The sequence below is a fragment of the Pteropus medius genome, unplaced genomic scaffold, assembly GCF_902729225.1.
Source record: "Pteropus medius unplaced genomic scaffold, Ma_sr-lr_union100, whole genome shotgun sequence".
Classification (NCBI taxonomy): domain Eukaryota; kingdom Metazoa; phylum Chordata; class Mammalia; order Chiroptera; family Pteropodidae; genus Pteropus; species Pteropus medius.
In genome coordinates this window covers 1,711,455-1,726,180 of record NW_024342470.1, presented here as the reverse complement: position 1 = coordinate 1,726,180, position 14,726 = coordinate 1,711,455, and the positions used below count along the sequence as shown (strand labels likewise).

At 39.8% G+C, this 14,726-nt stretch overlaps 1 protein-coding gene and 1 long non-coding RNA gene across 5 annotated transcripts; one reads left to right on the top strand and one right to left on the bottom strand.

The window, feature by feature from the left end:
• Window positions 1–22: 22 nt before the first annotated feature.
• On the bottom strand, window positions 23–7,217 carry AKIP1 (A-kinase interacting protein 1). Of its 4 annotated transcripts, XM_039863529.1 has the most exons (6): window positions 7,079–7,217; window positions 6,680–6,907; window positions 6,134–6,214; window positions 3,870–3,974; window positions 2,453–2,524; window positions 465–1,052 (listed from the first exon to the last, which is right to left on the bottom strand). In XM_039863529.1, exons 2-6 carry the CDS (start codon window positions 6,899–6,901, stop codon window positions 885–887), a joined length of 648 nt encoding a protein of 215 aa, XP_039719463.1. In that variant the 5' UTR covers window positions 6,902–6,907; window positions 7,079–7,217; the 3' UTR covers window positions 465–884. The 4 variants fall into 4 exon arrangements, with proteins under 4 accessions (XP_039719464.1, XP_039719465.1, XP_039719463.1 ...); XM_039863530.1 differs by lacking the exons at window positions 465–1,052; window positions 7,079–7,217 and adding an exon at window positions 23–453 and having other exon boundaries at window positions 6,680–7,043; XM_039863528.1 differs by lacking the exon at window positions 7,079–7,217 and having other exon boundaries at window positions 466–1,052; window positions 6,680–7,055.
• A 50-nt stretch (window positions 7,218–7,267) lies between these two features.
• On the top strand, window positions 7,268–12,199 carry LOC120603171 (uncharacterized). The gene is made up of 3 exons (XR_005652966.1): window positions 7,268–7,955; window positions 9,580–9,650; window positions 12,028–12,199. It is a non-coding gene; the product is annotated as an uncharacterized LOC120603171 (long non-coding RNA).
• The last annotated feature ends 2,527 nt before the right edge of the window (window positions 12,200–14,726 follow it).

Genomic DNA, 14,726 nt, shown 5'->3' with positions numbered 1-14,726 from the left:
CTTAATATCAATAAAAAAAGAATTTTATTTCCAAATCTCTCCTTTTATTATCATAATTAACCTTTACTCGGAAAGCAAGCAGTAAGAACTATTCAGACAGCATCATTATCACTTTCGGGCAAAAAAGGGTGATGGGATTTTTATATTTGCAAGTTAAAATAGGCCTTGAGAGAGACAAGCTCCAGTTCCTCAGAAGACTGACCCTCTACAGTCAGCCCTAAAAGCAGGATTACTGTGTAAATATTAAGAGAATCATATGGTGGCTTTATTCTCATTGCTACTTAAAAAAAGGAAATGTGATGGTCAACATCACACGAGGAAAACCAAGTCCACGCTCTGTCCTGAATCAACCGCCACCACTTGAGTCTTCTTGGTTAAGTCATTTGTACCCACAGTGACGGAATAGGTTCCTGGATAGACTTCTATGTAGAGATCCTTAAAGATGTTCTCAGCCTGGAAGGAAAGCGGATATTAGCAGTTTAAGAGATTTTATAGCCCAACGCCCAGGGCACCTCCGCCAGGCTACCTTTGTGTGCCAGGGGCCGGATGGAATGAAGCGCTAATGTGGGAGAGATAGAGGTCCTGCTTTCGAGTGTCAGCCGTACAACAGCACCACTCTTCAGGTGAGTCTCAGCCTCTCCTTATCCTTGTTTCCTTATTTCTAAGACTGTGATAATACCTCACAAATAAGCATGCATGTGAACACACTCTGTAAAGGCTCAAGTGTTACAGGAACATGAAGGATCATAAAAGGAACACTCTAGTTGGAGTGGAAAGATAAAAAGTAGATATAGGGAAAGGTTTGGTTTGGGGATCAAAAGCAGATAGTGGCACATGTTAGCACTGATTACTAGTAATGCCAAGGCACCTTAGAATAATGGGAATCATTCTTTTTTACTTGGCTTTGCTAAATTTATTATTAGGACGATGAAACATTCTCTTAAAGCTGTGAACACTATGAGTAGATTCCATTTTGTCACGTGGCAAGTCAGCTGGCTGGCAAAAGCTCTCCCTCGGAGGACTGGTTCTCCTATAGTATAAAACACTGGAAGCTGTAGTGAATGGAAAGATTTATGTTTAGAGCTGAGCTGAGCACAAACCATCCTCTAATGATAAACTTCACACATGGCAGGGAAGTGGGTCATGGCAGGTGTACAGGCAGAGGATGGGTTTTAGTTCAAATGGCAAAAGAACAAAGCTGCAAACCAGAAAAGAGCCTGTTATTAAGGGCCAAGGCTCTTATCCCACAGCTAGGACACCACTCGTGCTTAGTCAATGCTCAGAAGGAGCCACAGCCAGAAGTTGTCATTTCTACCACCACACCCAGGGGGGGAAAAAAACCCCAAACCACTGGCCAGCAAATTCCAGTAGGATAAATGATAATATTTATACTTTTACGAAACTACTCCCCCTCCATCTTACAGACAGATTTGAAGCCAATTTTTTCCAAGATGCTTTATACTTCATGTCTAGTGACTGTAAAATTGGAGGTCTATTATCATTTAACTGATGTGAATATATGTGACAATGCCACAACTATTTATTGGTCATCAACTATGTAAATAAAAGTAGGTTTCAGAAAATAGAGCTGTATGAGAATTATAAAAAGCAAAAGATGCTTCACTTGTCTGAATAAAAGGAAGCAAAGGGGTAAGACTGGCATCCATGATTCCAGTACCATGAACTTCAGGAAGATGAGCATTACCCAAATCCAGCAAGTGTTGAGGCATCTAAGCCAAACAACTTACATCTGTACTAGAAGCAGAATATTCTTAGTTGCTACTACCTCTAGTGCATTCTGGCTCACAGTACATTGTATATAAACAAAAATTAAGCAAATTATTACAGCAACATGCCAGAGTTTCTTTCCTCAGAATTCTAGTCCTTCCAAATTCCAAAAGATTTCCTGAGTTTATGAACTAATGAGTACTTTATCTTTAAAATGAAAACTCATCCCAGTATGTTTTCACATAGAAACATTTGTGAAAAATGGGAACAAATCCCTTAAAATGTTTTGGAACTCGATCTAACCAAATGTATATGTTTCAGAATTTCAGCAATGGTTTTTACTTTGTAAGCACGAGGGTCAGGCCTCTCCTGCTGCTTGAACAGATGGTGAAATTTCAGCAGGACCCAGTGCCAGCCCAGCTAAGCTGTAGAAACTGAGATGTGAATACTTCACATTCTTTCCAACCACAACTATTGAGTTCAGGCACAGAGCATCCCTGATGCTTCAAGTGAAGGAAGGATACCAAGAAAATATAATTTTACACTGAACCAAATTGTTGTACACTCTCCCTAAGTTGTACACTCTCCCTAAGGATAAAAACATCTCAACTTAAAAATACTACAGACCCAGTATAAAGAACCCTACAATAACAAGGTCAACTGGTTTATGGAACTGCAATGGTGGTGAAGCCCAGTGTAGGAACACTAGGAGCTCTGTACTCACTGGCTGGGATGCCTCTAGAGCACGTTCTGCAGCTTGATAGATGCCTCCAAGACCAAGGGATGTTTCTTTTCTCTGAAGAGACCAGCAGAAACTTTGTTTAGTGCCCAAGCTCTGACTTTTGGATTGTAAAGAGAAATTTTCACCTACTTTATTAGGAACTAACAATTGTTCTGTCAGTTTTTTCTAAGTTATCACCTAAGTTATTAAGGCTTTTAGTAAATTCTGCAAGGTACTTTTACCCAGGTGTTTACTGTGATTACTTTTTATCCTTATATGGACTTTGGAGTCAGACAGACCTAGTTTAAATCCTATCTCTGCTATTTTTACTGACAGTGACAAATTAATTTCTCCAAGCCCTGGTTTCTTAGTCTATAACATGAGATAGTAGCTTGTAGAGAAGATTTAAAGTGCAAAAGTGAGTGACACTTAACAGGCACTCAGGTAACAGAATTCTCTTCTGTGCTTCCCCCAGGAATAGCGATACTAGGGGAGGAATGGACTAAACTGATAAAGTCAATTTCCCTTAGAGGCACCAAATTACATTTTATGGACGAAATGGGAGGGATAGGAATGACTATTGCCCACATGGAACCCCCTTAGGGTCAGGCTCACTTAAGAGAGCCCTAGGCCAGGCTAGAACAGGGAACCTGGGCTTTGGGCGTATGAGGTGTCACTCCTCATATGCCAGGCCAGGGAAACAAGAGGGACTTCCAGCATGCATCCAGGCCTCCTCATTCATATCCCTGTGGCTACTCCTCCATCTGTTCCCTACACCCATAGGACTGAAGTCAGAAATCCAACTTGTGGATTAGACTCTGGACTTGTTTGTTATCTTTGAGTATAACTAAGGGAGTTTAAAAAGAAAAAGAAAAACACCTACTCTCTTCAAAAACAACAACAAAAAAGGATTTCAGTTGAATCAGTAGAATCTTTATCATCCCCAGAATGACATAGTAAAATACGGGTAAGTTTGTAGTGAGAGGCCTGTAATTGTTATTATCTTTAGAAAAAATATTTTGTTAAAAGAGACCCCTTCCTTGAACTTTTTAAAGATTACCAAAGACAGGTATCACTACCTTAGAGTAAAATATGTGATTACGAAAAATCTCTTTCCTATCCTTAGATGGAGAAGAGGATATTTGAAACTCTTTTCTTTAAGTCTGTCCAAGAATCTCATTGCCCAGAATTGCAGATTCAACAGAAGATCCTACTGAGTCATCAATCTTATATTTTGGACAAACCGCTATTTCATGTTCACTGCTGTAAGTTCTCTGAGGCTGGGGGTTGATACATTTCCGCTGAGCACTGTGATGCTGAGTCATGCAGGCATCCAATAATATAGATCCAGCAGGCGCTCCCGAACATAGGGTCTCCCGTCTTGAGAGGCTGAGGGCACAGGACAGTTGAGGATACATACCTGCCCATTCCCTACGTCCGAGCACAAGTGCAGCTTTGACTTCCCTCTGTGGTAACGATAGACGTGGGTTGCCCCTCCTTCCTCTAGCACAGACGAATAATATTTCTAGAGAAGTAATGTGAAAGATGTTGGGTAACCAAACAGTCTGGTTAAATTTTCAAAAACCTCCATTACTTAGGCAAAGTATGGTTAAGAAGAGAGGCAAGAGAGCAAAAGTAAATTACCTGTCCTCTTGACAGGCCTCTGAAATCACGTAACAAATCAACCCATGAGAAGTGGCTGTAGAGAAGGAAATTTCATTTGGCATTACTTTGCTGCCATCTGCTGCCTCTGTAGGGCAAGAACTCTGGCCACCTAAAGCCGGGCAGGATTCCACCAGGTTAAAAAATTTTCATAACTGTGACCCAATGTCAAATGCACATGCCCTTTCATTTCTCTCATGACAAGTTCTGATGAACAGTTCCATGTTTATTGTCTAAGTCTCAGACGAGGACAAAAGAAGAGCGGGGTGCAGCCCCTCTCCTTGAGATTTAGAAATACAACAGGAAATGGTAACATAAATCTAACAGCTATGCAGCGTTCTTCCCTGTGGAGAAGGGGAGGAAGCAGTCTCCAATTTAAGGAGAATAATCCAAAGGATCAGAAACATTTTTCTTGTCTACTTCCTTTCTTGCCCTGGAAGTTAACATTAGACTTGCCCTTGATTATGACTAGTGATAAGGACATCACAAGCCTGCTTGTTTTGAACATAGTGTAGGGACAATATTTAAGGCATGACACCAGAAGAATGAAAAGCTGGGGAAAATACTTCAAGATAATGGATCTAATGATGTATTTTAGGGGCTGCTTCAAAATCGTGACGGCAAACTCAGAACACTGTTCTTAATTCTATCCCAGAAAGCCAGGGGTTCTGAGGCTCCATTCCATAATGAAGACTTGAACTGAAAACCAAAATGAAGAATTTGCTAAACCTCAAACCAAAGACAAATATTATTCCTTTTACTGAACCATAAACCAAAGTGTTTACAGTAAGGCCAAAGTTATGAATTTTTCTAAAACCATTTACAGAATAAGAACATAAAAATATTCTCTGAACTATATTTCATTGGTTGGAATTCTATTCTTGGAGTCATGGGGATTTTATATAAGATGTAGAAAGATTAGAGATTTTTAAAAATCTTAATATATGAAATTGAAAGGCAGGGCAGAAACGAAATATCCTCTTCCTTCTCCCTTATAGACCAGCACCCTCACATCCACATAAGAATCATAAAATGTTTAAGGCTGGAAGAGACCAGAGTCTGCTGGAAATCCTAGAAGACAGAGAGTACTTCCCAGGCAGGTAATCTTGAATGTTGGCTGGCCTGCCTTCAATATTCCCTGAAAGTACTTAAAGATGGCCTTAGTATATGGTTTTGAGAAGAGGGTCTTTAAAACCTTTGTTCACCCATTTCAATGAATGGTACCAAAAATTATAAGTTCCTCATGCTACAGTTTATGACAGTTTTCTGGTGTTCATCTCTCAGTGGAAACCAAAGAAATAGACTGTAAATGCTGGAAAGGATGTCAGAGATCTTCATTTGGGGAAGGCATGGTTGAGAGAGACTAACTGGCCTAAGGCATTACAGCCAGTAAGTAGCAGAACATAGGTCTGACTCTTGAGAGGTTGCTCCTGCCATCAAACCATATCACTTCCCACGAGGGCGCTGCCTGTTCCACATAACCAACCACCTTTGTGGCCAACAGGAGATACGAACCTATAGGGACATACTTACAAGCTACATTACAGGAAATTGAAGAAGAGCTTAAGATCTAATGTAGGGGTTTTGTTTTTATTTCAATACATTTTGAAAAGAGAGGCTCAGTTACAGTTTAGAGTGGCCATAACGATTTTTTTAAAAAAAACTTACTTCATTTCAAAGATTTAAAAACTCCTAATATTTGTACTTGATTGTTTTGGAATTCAGCAAATAAGCTTTTTTCTTCCCACTAGTCTCAAAGAATAGTGAGAGCAGAGACCTCTTCCGACTTGTCCACTACTGAATCCTCAATAATACCTACAGAGTACTGAATGAAGTCTGACTTGGATTTATCCCCTGGTTTAAATCCTTGACTGATTACAATCTGCCCAGGAGACGGGACAGGGTAAACAGTCTCCAGATTCTCCCTAAATTCCGCAAAAAAAAAAAAAAAAAAAAAAAAATTCACTTCGTGATCCATCAGCAGGTGGATCAGGAGCATGGCTTTGGCTTACACCAACTTACCCCACATTGACTTGAAGTATAGTCCATGAATTCAGCCATTGTTCTGAAGGAAGCACTGAGGGTTGGGCATGTTTCTTCTCTCTATTCAAATAGAGAGTCACAGGTGAGATCTGGTATTCCCTACTGGAGAATGAAGTCATTTTGGGAATAACTTCCTTTTAACTTTTCGGAAGGCTCTGCAAGTTTAAGTCAGTAAGAAGGATTTTACTGAGAAAATGCCAACTCTAAAAGGAATACATTGACATGCAATTTGTCCAGGACAAAGACAGGTTTGCGGGCTTTCCTCTGATCAGGTGGTAGCATGTAAGAATGTTTTAAAAAGATAACCAACCAGAGCAGAGCACCGGCGGTATGCTAAAGCTACCCAATAAGAATCGGTCAACTGTCACGAGTTTTCAAAGGGCTTTTCCGTTCACTGTCCTGATACTTCAAAGCTTTCACCAAAGGGCAGGATCCCTCACGTGCTTCTGGGTGGCATGCCCTGGTTCCCAGCAGGCCACCGCCGAGAGAATGAATGGGCTGGTCCCCCAGCACAGGGGCCCTCACCTCTCCTAGGAGAAGGCGCTGGGGGCCGGCTCCGGGCCGTCTTCCTTGGTAGGGCGGCTCCCGGGCAATGACCCTCACGCTGCTTTTGGGAAGCTCTGGAGAATGCCAGTCCACTGCCCTCCTCCTGGCCCGCTCCAGCACTTCTTGACCTAGCCTAGCCGAGCGCTGTAAGGATCGTCGGTCCACCGCGTTCAGCGCCGCGGCCGCCAAATAGTTCTCCATGTCTCCCTGCGCGGGCACATACAAACAAGAGCGGGTCAGCAGGTCGGAGCCCTGGCCTCAACCTCCCCCAACGACCCCCACAAGGCGCTACCCAGCGGCCTCCGGGTCGGGGGCGAGCCAGGGCGCGCTGACCCCTGCCATTTCCGCCTCCCCCCGCCCTCGGCAGGGGGCTCTCACCCGGCCCGCCTCTCAAGACGCATGCGCTCAGCTCTCGGGCGAAGGGCTGGGCTGGGCCCGGGGCCCAGACGCCCTTGCAGCCCCAGCGGGCGAGGCGGCAGGGCGCAGGCCATTGGCGGGTGGCGGGAGGCGGGACGCGCGCCCCACGACGGAGACTCCTCCTGCGTCCCGGTCGCGGCCTCTGCGTGCAGGTTGCCAGGCAAACGGCCGAGCATTGGGGGCGGGGGCCTTTCTAACCCGTAGCGGAAGCCGCGGGTCTGCGCTGTCCGAGGAGCCCCTGCTCTCGGGCGGTGGCTCTTGGAGGTGTCTCCGCCGATTAACATGATGAATGTGGTGTAAAGTCAGGTGATCTCCTGTTGGGCTAAAAATTGTGGGGAATAAGACACATGTGTCCGGACGCCCCTTTCTGCCTGATCAATATTTTGGGTTATTGATACTTTTATTAGAGGAGATGGCTAGGATAGGCCAAACAGTGCACCTCCCAACGTGGCGTATGGAGAAGGGAGTCTGGATGGTGGGACGCACAGCCCTCAGCCAAAAAGGCCGGTATTTATGAGCCCCAGGGATAGAGAGGTGCCAGAGCTGTATGTAGGATCTCTGGCAGCTTCCTCGCCCTGCCTGTGCAAAGTACCGACTCAGACATTTTTGGAGGCCTTTTCTCTAGAGGTTTGAGCCTACCGTTCAAAAAATAGTTGCACCACGTTTAAGTAAGAAATCATACATTGTTACCTTCCACACTCCATTGGGTTATTTGATAGGAGATACAGTACAAGGTCTCACTGCTAATTAACGAAGGACCACTTTAAGGGACACAGGGATGTCAAATGCTTCCTTAGGCTCCTCAACAGATGGCTCTATAGCAGTTCTGAGCTACCAGGTATATATTAGGATACTACAACAACCTCCATATGGGCTTTTGCTCATTTCCTGCTCTCTTCTCATAAAAAGTTGAATAAAACCCTCAGCTGGAGCTCTGGGTTTGAATTCTGGCCCTGCCAGTTTTTACTGTGATTCTGGGCCCCACTTTTCCTCATCGTTATACTTGCGGATACCAATAGTACCAACCTCCCTCCCTGTAAGCTCCTTGCAGGGACCGTATCTGTCTTTTTTACTGAATTTAAAGTGCGTCTAGTATTTTACCATAGAAGGGGCTAAAAATAGCTATTGTAAATTAGGTTGCTATGCTTTGTGAAATAATTTCTGTAAAATGCTTAGCAGTGCTTTGCAAAGAACTAATTAGTGCTCCATAGATTTAGTTAACCTTATTATGTGCCAGGCACTGTCCTAGGAGTTGTGGGGACTAGAAAGTGGATCAAACTAAAAGAGAATAAAAAAGAATGACACATAACATCTGTAATGTCAGGAACGAAATATGACTTGCCATAAGATTGAAACAGATAAAGTGCTATGAAGCTTGGAGGAGATATTGTTTAGTTGGGAGAGGAGGGGTCGAAGAAGGCTTTGTAGAGAAGGAATTATTTGAGCTAGACCTTGATAGATGGCCTGGGAATTAATGAAGAAGGGGTAGTTAAGATACCTGTTAACTGCTTTTGTAATGAGAGTGGTTAGGGGTGAGAAAGAATTTGGCTTTTTTTTTTTTTTTTTTTTGATTTCAAGATCCTGGCTCTCTACAACTTTTGGCTGTGTCTGTGCAACAAAGAGCAGGTTACTTAACTGTTCTATACCTCAGTTTTGTTATCTATAAAATGGGAATAATAGTACATTCCTCAAAGGGTTATTGTGAGGATCAAATAAGTTAACACGTGCAAAGTGCTTTGAGGAGTATTTGGCACATAGTAAGTGCTCAATAAGTATTAGCTAGTATTACCTCAGTCAGACTGCAGCCTGGTCTTTCAATATGTCCTTATTTACCCAATTCTACAGCCACGTCTCACCTCACTTGCCTCTTCCCCAGAATTCTGTTACCACCCGCAACCCACATTTTGGTTTAGAAGAAGCATTAACTCTTGAAATCTTCAGCTGTTCCCAGGTGCAACCTCTGTTTCCATAGCTTTTTTTTTTAATATGGTGGTACTCATTTCAATCCGATATAAATTATTTATAGTTGTGGTTCATTCTCTCTCAACAGCTTATGAACTCTTTGAAGGCAGAAACTGTTCTTTATTTGTCCCTAAATATCCTGTTAATTAGTGGGCCTGTTAATTAGTGGATATTCAATAGACATTGTTGAATTTACTTTGATTAAATTTTAATTTAAATAGACTCATTAGGCCAGATAAGAATTGGTTTTAAAAAATACCTATATGCACTTTAAAGAATGTAACGAATATTCAGTTATAACTAAATTTCCCAGAATTTTACATTTAGAAATATATAGGAAAGATGATGGTTGGAATAAAAATAAGTGTAAAGACTGACACTAAATTAAACCTTTACATTCATTTTTATATTTATAAATATTTATATATACATATATATTATAATTTCAAGATTTGTTCTATAAACCACAGATTGAGAGAACCCTTTTTCTGTTTTTTAAGAGTGAATGGGAATGATGATGGAACACGACCTACCATTAAGGCCCTTGTGGATCAAACACAGTGCAAGCCAGGTACTTGTGAAAGCCACAGAGAGACTTGGAAATGGAACAGCAAGTGGAGGGGAGGACACATACTCAGGAACGTGCCTGGTCATCAGCAGAGAGGAACTGTTGATATGTCTTTCATGATTTCTCTCTTCATGAGGGTAAATTCATTACAGAGAACACACAGAAGTTATTTGTCTAGGTTATATGTTTTGGGGAATAGATTAGTTGGAGGAAATCTTTATTCCTGAGCTCTGAGGAAAGATTGGTGCTGTATGTTGGGGAGACATTTTGAGGAAAAAAAACAAGTCCAGTGAAGTGCAATGTAAATTCTTTTTCTCTTTGTGAAGGAGACAAAAAAGGGTTAAAAACAGGATGGAAAAGTGGGTATCATGCCAGAGTCAGACAATGATTTATACTGTACATACTGGAGAATGTATAAATCATTTCATTTGACAGGTGGTATTTTTATTTCTTCAGCAGACTTAGGAGCTTTAGGATTATTACAGCTTTGTAAAGTAGTATTACAATCTGAGTCATTAGATCATTCATTTTGCCTGATTACGTCAACTCATTGGGTTATTGGCGGATGAATGAAACTCATTGTCAAAATTGTCATCTTGATTATACAGATTAAAGAAAATGAATCAAACTTCTTAGAATTCGCTTTCACAACCTGTTAAAAGTTGACTGGAAGTTAAAAAATTGGTTGCAGAGCAGGAGTGATTGTGGAAAAGTTTTATCATTTTAAAAACATCAGAGATTGAAGGAATAGTAATTTTTGGAAGATATAAATAGTTGGAATCCATGTAGAGTTTTTTAAAAAAGTACTTTATTGAGGTATAATTTATATATATAAAATTTATCTGTTTTAAGTATACAATTCAATAATTTTTAGTAAATTTGCAGAATTGTGCAAACACCATCGTCCAGTTTTGGAACATTTTCATCAGCTGAAAAAGATCCCTAGTGTCCACCATATGCAGTCAATCTCACCTCCCATCTCTAGACCCAGGCAACCACTATTCTGCTTGCTGTCTTTCTAAATTTACCTTTTCTGGATAATTCATATAAATGTACCATATGAATGAATATGTGACTTTTTTTTGTTTGGCTTTCTTCACTTAGCATAATGTATTTGAGGCTTATCCATGTTGTGTCATGTATCAAAACTTCATTCCTTTTTATAGCTGAATAATATTCCATTATAAGAATATACTACATTTTGTTTATCCATGAACTGGTTGATGGCCATTTTAATTGTTTCTACTTTGGGGCTATTATGAATAAAGCTGCTCTGAAAGACTGCATACAAGACTTTGTGTGGGTACATGTTTTCATTTCTGTAGGGGAGATACTTAGGAGTGGAAATGCTTGGTGGTATGGTAAATTTATGTTTAACATTTTAAGAAACTGGCAAACCATTTTCCAAAGTGGCTGTACCATTTTACATTTCCACACGTGATGTATGAAGATTATAGTTTTTCTTCATCCTCTCCAAAACTTGTTATTGTCTTTTTGATTATAGTCATTCTAGTGAACGTGAAGCAGTATCTCACTGTGACTTTAATTTTCATTTCCTTAATGACTAATGATGTCGAGCACTTTTCCTGTTATTAGCTATTCCTGTTGGGGCTAACAAACTTTTTCGATAAAGGACCAGATAGTAAATAATTTAGGCTTTGTAGGCCATGTAGTCTCTGTTGTAACTACTTAACTCTACTGTTGTAATGTGAAAACAGACATAGACAGTATGTATAGAATGAGTATAGATGTCTTCCAATAAAACTTTATGTTAAAAAAGGCAATGGGCCATAATTGGGCCATAGTCTATAGTTTGCTGCCTTCTGTTTTAGATAATACAGCAACTCTGGATTTTGACTGCCTCTCTACCTCAGAGTTGCTGCCATCGTTGGTTAGTTTCCCTGTTTAGTGACTTGCCTGCACTAATTCTGTAGTCTGTCTCCCCTGGAGTATATGGCCACTGATGTCTCTCCCTAGTTTTTTTCTTTTAATTCTTGTTTTTATTTTTAGCTGACTTCTAGGGATTGTCAGCATAGCTTAGTGTTCAGCTAATAATTTGTAAGAGGTTGTACTTAAATACTTTGGGCCTAGTAAGGCTTCTACCCATTGTGTATTGCTCTGTGTATGGGCTGGGAAACATTTAAAGTTTGGTCAAGTCTGCTGTGACTTTTTGTTTTCTATGTGTGAGTGCCTCACATTCAGCCAGTGCATAAGTTTGGACACACCAAGGATATGTGAGAGCTTGACAAGGTCCACTTTGGCAGTCTTGTTCCTGAATCTTACTGCTATATTTCTAGCTGCTCTGTTTCTTGCCCCAACTAGTATTGCAGTCTCAGCCATCCATGTTGATTTTCCAATTGTTTACCACTTGTTTTCTAAGGTCACTCGTTTTCAACAATACCTTGTACACCAAATGAAGTCATTACCCTCCACCAGCAGAGCGGGTATTCACAGCTAATCCTGTCCTGATAGAACTACCACGTGGAGCTGGGGATGAAGGAATAGGAAGAGTCTCTGATGCCTCCGTACCCCGCCTGCCCGTCCCCCCGCATTTTTTTTTTTACAGAGGTTTGGTAGTTTTTTTGTTTTTAATAAATGCTTTTCAATTTGTTGTGTGCTCTGGTCAATTATCAAAAAAATCCTGAAACGATTGTTTTAATAATTTTGTATAGTTTTACTGTGGCTTTTTGGATTGGTGATTTTCCAACCTCACTCCATCATTCTGGAAGTGTTCCCTATGTAGAGTTTTAATGTCCTAAACACGGACACAATATATCCTGACAGATCCAGCAGCTTTTTAAAAAATAATATATTGATCTTCCTGCTCCCTTCCAATTTTATACCCCTCCTAACCTTTTAAAACACAACCTTTGATTCTCTTAAGGTTTACTTTTATATATTCTTTTAGGATGAAATTTATATTTATTCTTTCTATCAATATTTCTTTATTTGTTCAGTGGTAATTTATTAAGCCCAGCTTGCACAAGTGGAATAAGAAGCCAGGTTCCCAAGGTTAGAGTTATACCAGTTCTAGAGAAAACTTTAAACATAGGTTAGTTTTATTCTAAAACCAATTAGTCTGAAACATTTTCTAGTACATTTCTCTCTATCCTCACTATGCAAATTAAACAATGGATCCAAAAATCCTACTTCCTTTTTAACTAAAATAATCCTTCAACCTCATCTCACTTTGCTTTCTTGAACTGTAAAAAGCATGTTGAAAACCTAGGTGTGGACTCAGAACACCTACTATCAATTTATAACTTTAGTCGTATCTCCTGGTCTATACCAAGTTTACCTAATTATAATTATAGGTATACCCCATTTAAAATCATAGAGATGAATTTTAAAATGTAAGAACTAATCGGGTGATTATATTATTTAAAGTATATTTTTTACATTCAAATAGCCTTCAGTTTTGTGACTCTTATTTTCTAGTCACACACTATTTCCGTTACATTTTGTGGTGAGAATATAAAATGGTCCACACACAAACTTTATTTTTTTCCCTGTGAGGCCCAATAGTAACAAAGGCAAAGATGTCTTATTTGGGAGGAAAGGAGCAGATTGGGTGGCTATTGGAAAAAATGGTTGGTGGAATATGGAGAAGGACCCCAAAGTTGAGGTGGCTGAAATTGTTATCTGAGGTGACTTGACTATGGGATGAGGTGTGGCAGGCAGAGAGGTATGCCACCTTTTGTATTAATTCCTTGGGCCAGGGAAATTCTGCTCCCCATTGCGGAATAGGCAAGATTGGGCATAATCTGAGTGAGTCAGAGGGTGCTTTCAGTGTGAGAAAGGAGGGAGAGAAGATGGGTGATTGGGACTGTAGCCAAATAGAATAGGTAGCCTGGCGGAGAGAGGATATTCAAAAAGGTCGACTAGGCTTTATGCAAGGCAGATTTCTCTGGCTGATAGTAGGTGTTCTGAGTCCACACTTAGGTCTTCATCATGCTTTTTGCAGTTCAAGAGAGCAAAGTGAGATGAGGTTGAAGGATTATTTTAGTTAAAAAGGAAGTAGGATTTTTGGATCCATTGTCTAATTTACATAGGGTAGAGGGAAATGTACTAGAAAATGTTTCAGACTAATTGGTTTTAGCTCTGGTCCTCTGACTAACTTGTTAATCTTTGACTTAATTTTTGTTCTGACATCTCATTTTATAAGTGCTAGCTTAGCATCAACACTAGCACTTATTAAATGAGATGTTAGAACAAAAATTAAGTTAATGGATATAAATTATTTTGAAAAATTCATTGCTATATAGATGCAAGAAAATACTGTGTAATGCTAAAATATTAAAAGCTACTGCTAAATGAAAATTTCTCATAAGATAAAGCTTCACCAAAATCATGATGAAATTTAATGGAAAAGCAAGATTTCATTTATCGCAGAATTTCAACAAGCATGTATTGAGCACATGCCTATTGAGCAGTGAGATTCATGTGTGTTAAAAGTGAAGGACAGATCACGTAATTATCATATAGATCCTCTAGGTACCATCATTTAAAAATCCTCTGTGATTTTTTTTCTCCTTATTGTGTTTATGATGCTAAACTCAGTACATTTGCTTTATAAGAAGCCAAAGAGGAAGATTTTTCCAAAAAAAGATGATAGTCTGTTTATCTAGGCCCTCCAAAAGCATTTCCTGCCAGGCAGTTGTCATGTAGCCTTGGCACAATTTCAGGAAACTGTTTGCTTCTGTTCACCCTTTCCATACTGCATCTCCTAGGAATTGACATGAGGAATCTCTTTTAACTCTTTTACATTTTAGAAGCATACTTTGTATAACACTTTAGAATCTACTCTTTATACTAGCACAATGAAAAGTCTTGTGTCTTTAAATTAAAAGAAAAATATATCTGTTTCACTAGTAGAAAAGTCAAAGCCTTAAATTGAATTAACCCAATAAAATGTGCTTAGAATATTCCTTTCCCATAAGATTGTTAAGATAAGTCTTTTTCAGAGAACTCAAAGCAATTATATCTGAATATATAAGACATTTTGGGATAATTGTTAACATTTGCATAATCTTTCTTCATTAAGAAAAAACTCACCATTGAGTTTCTTCTGAATACTTA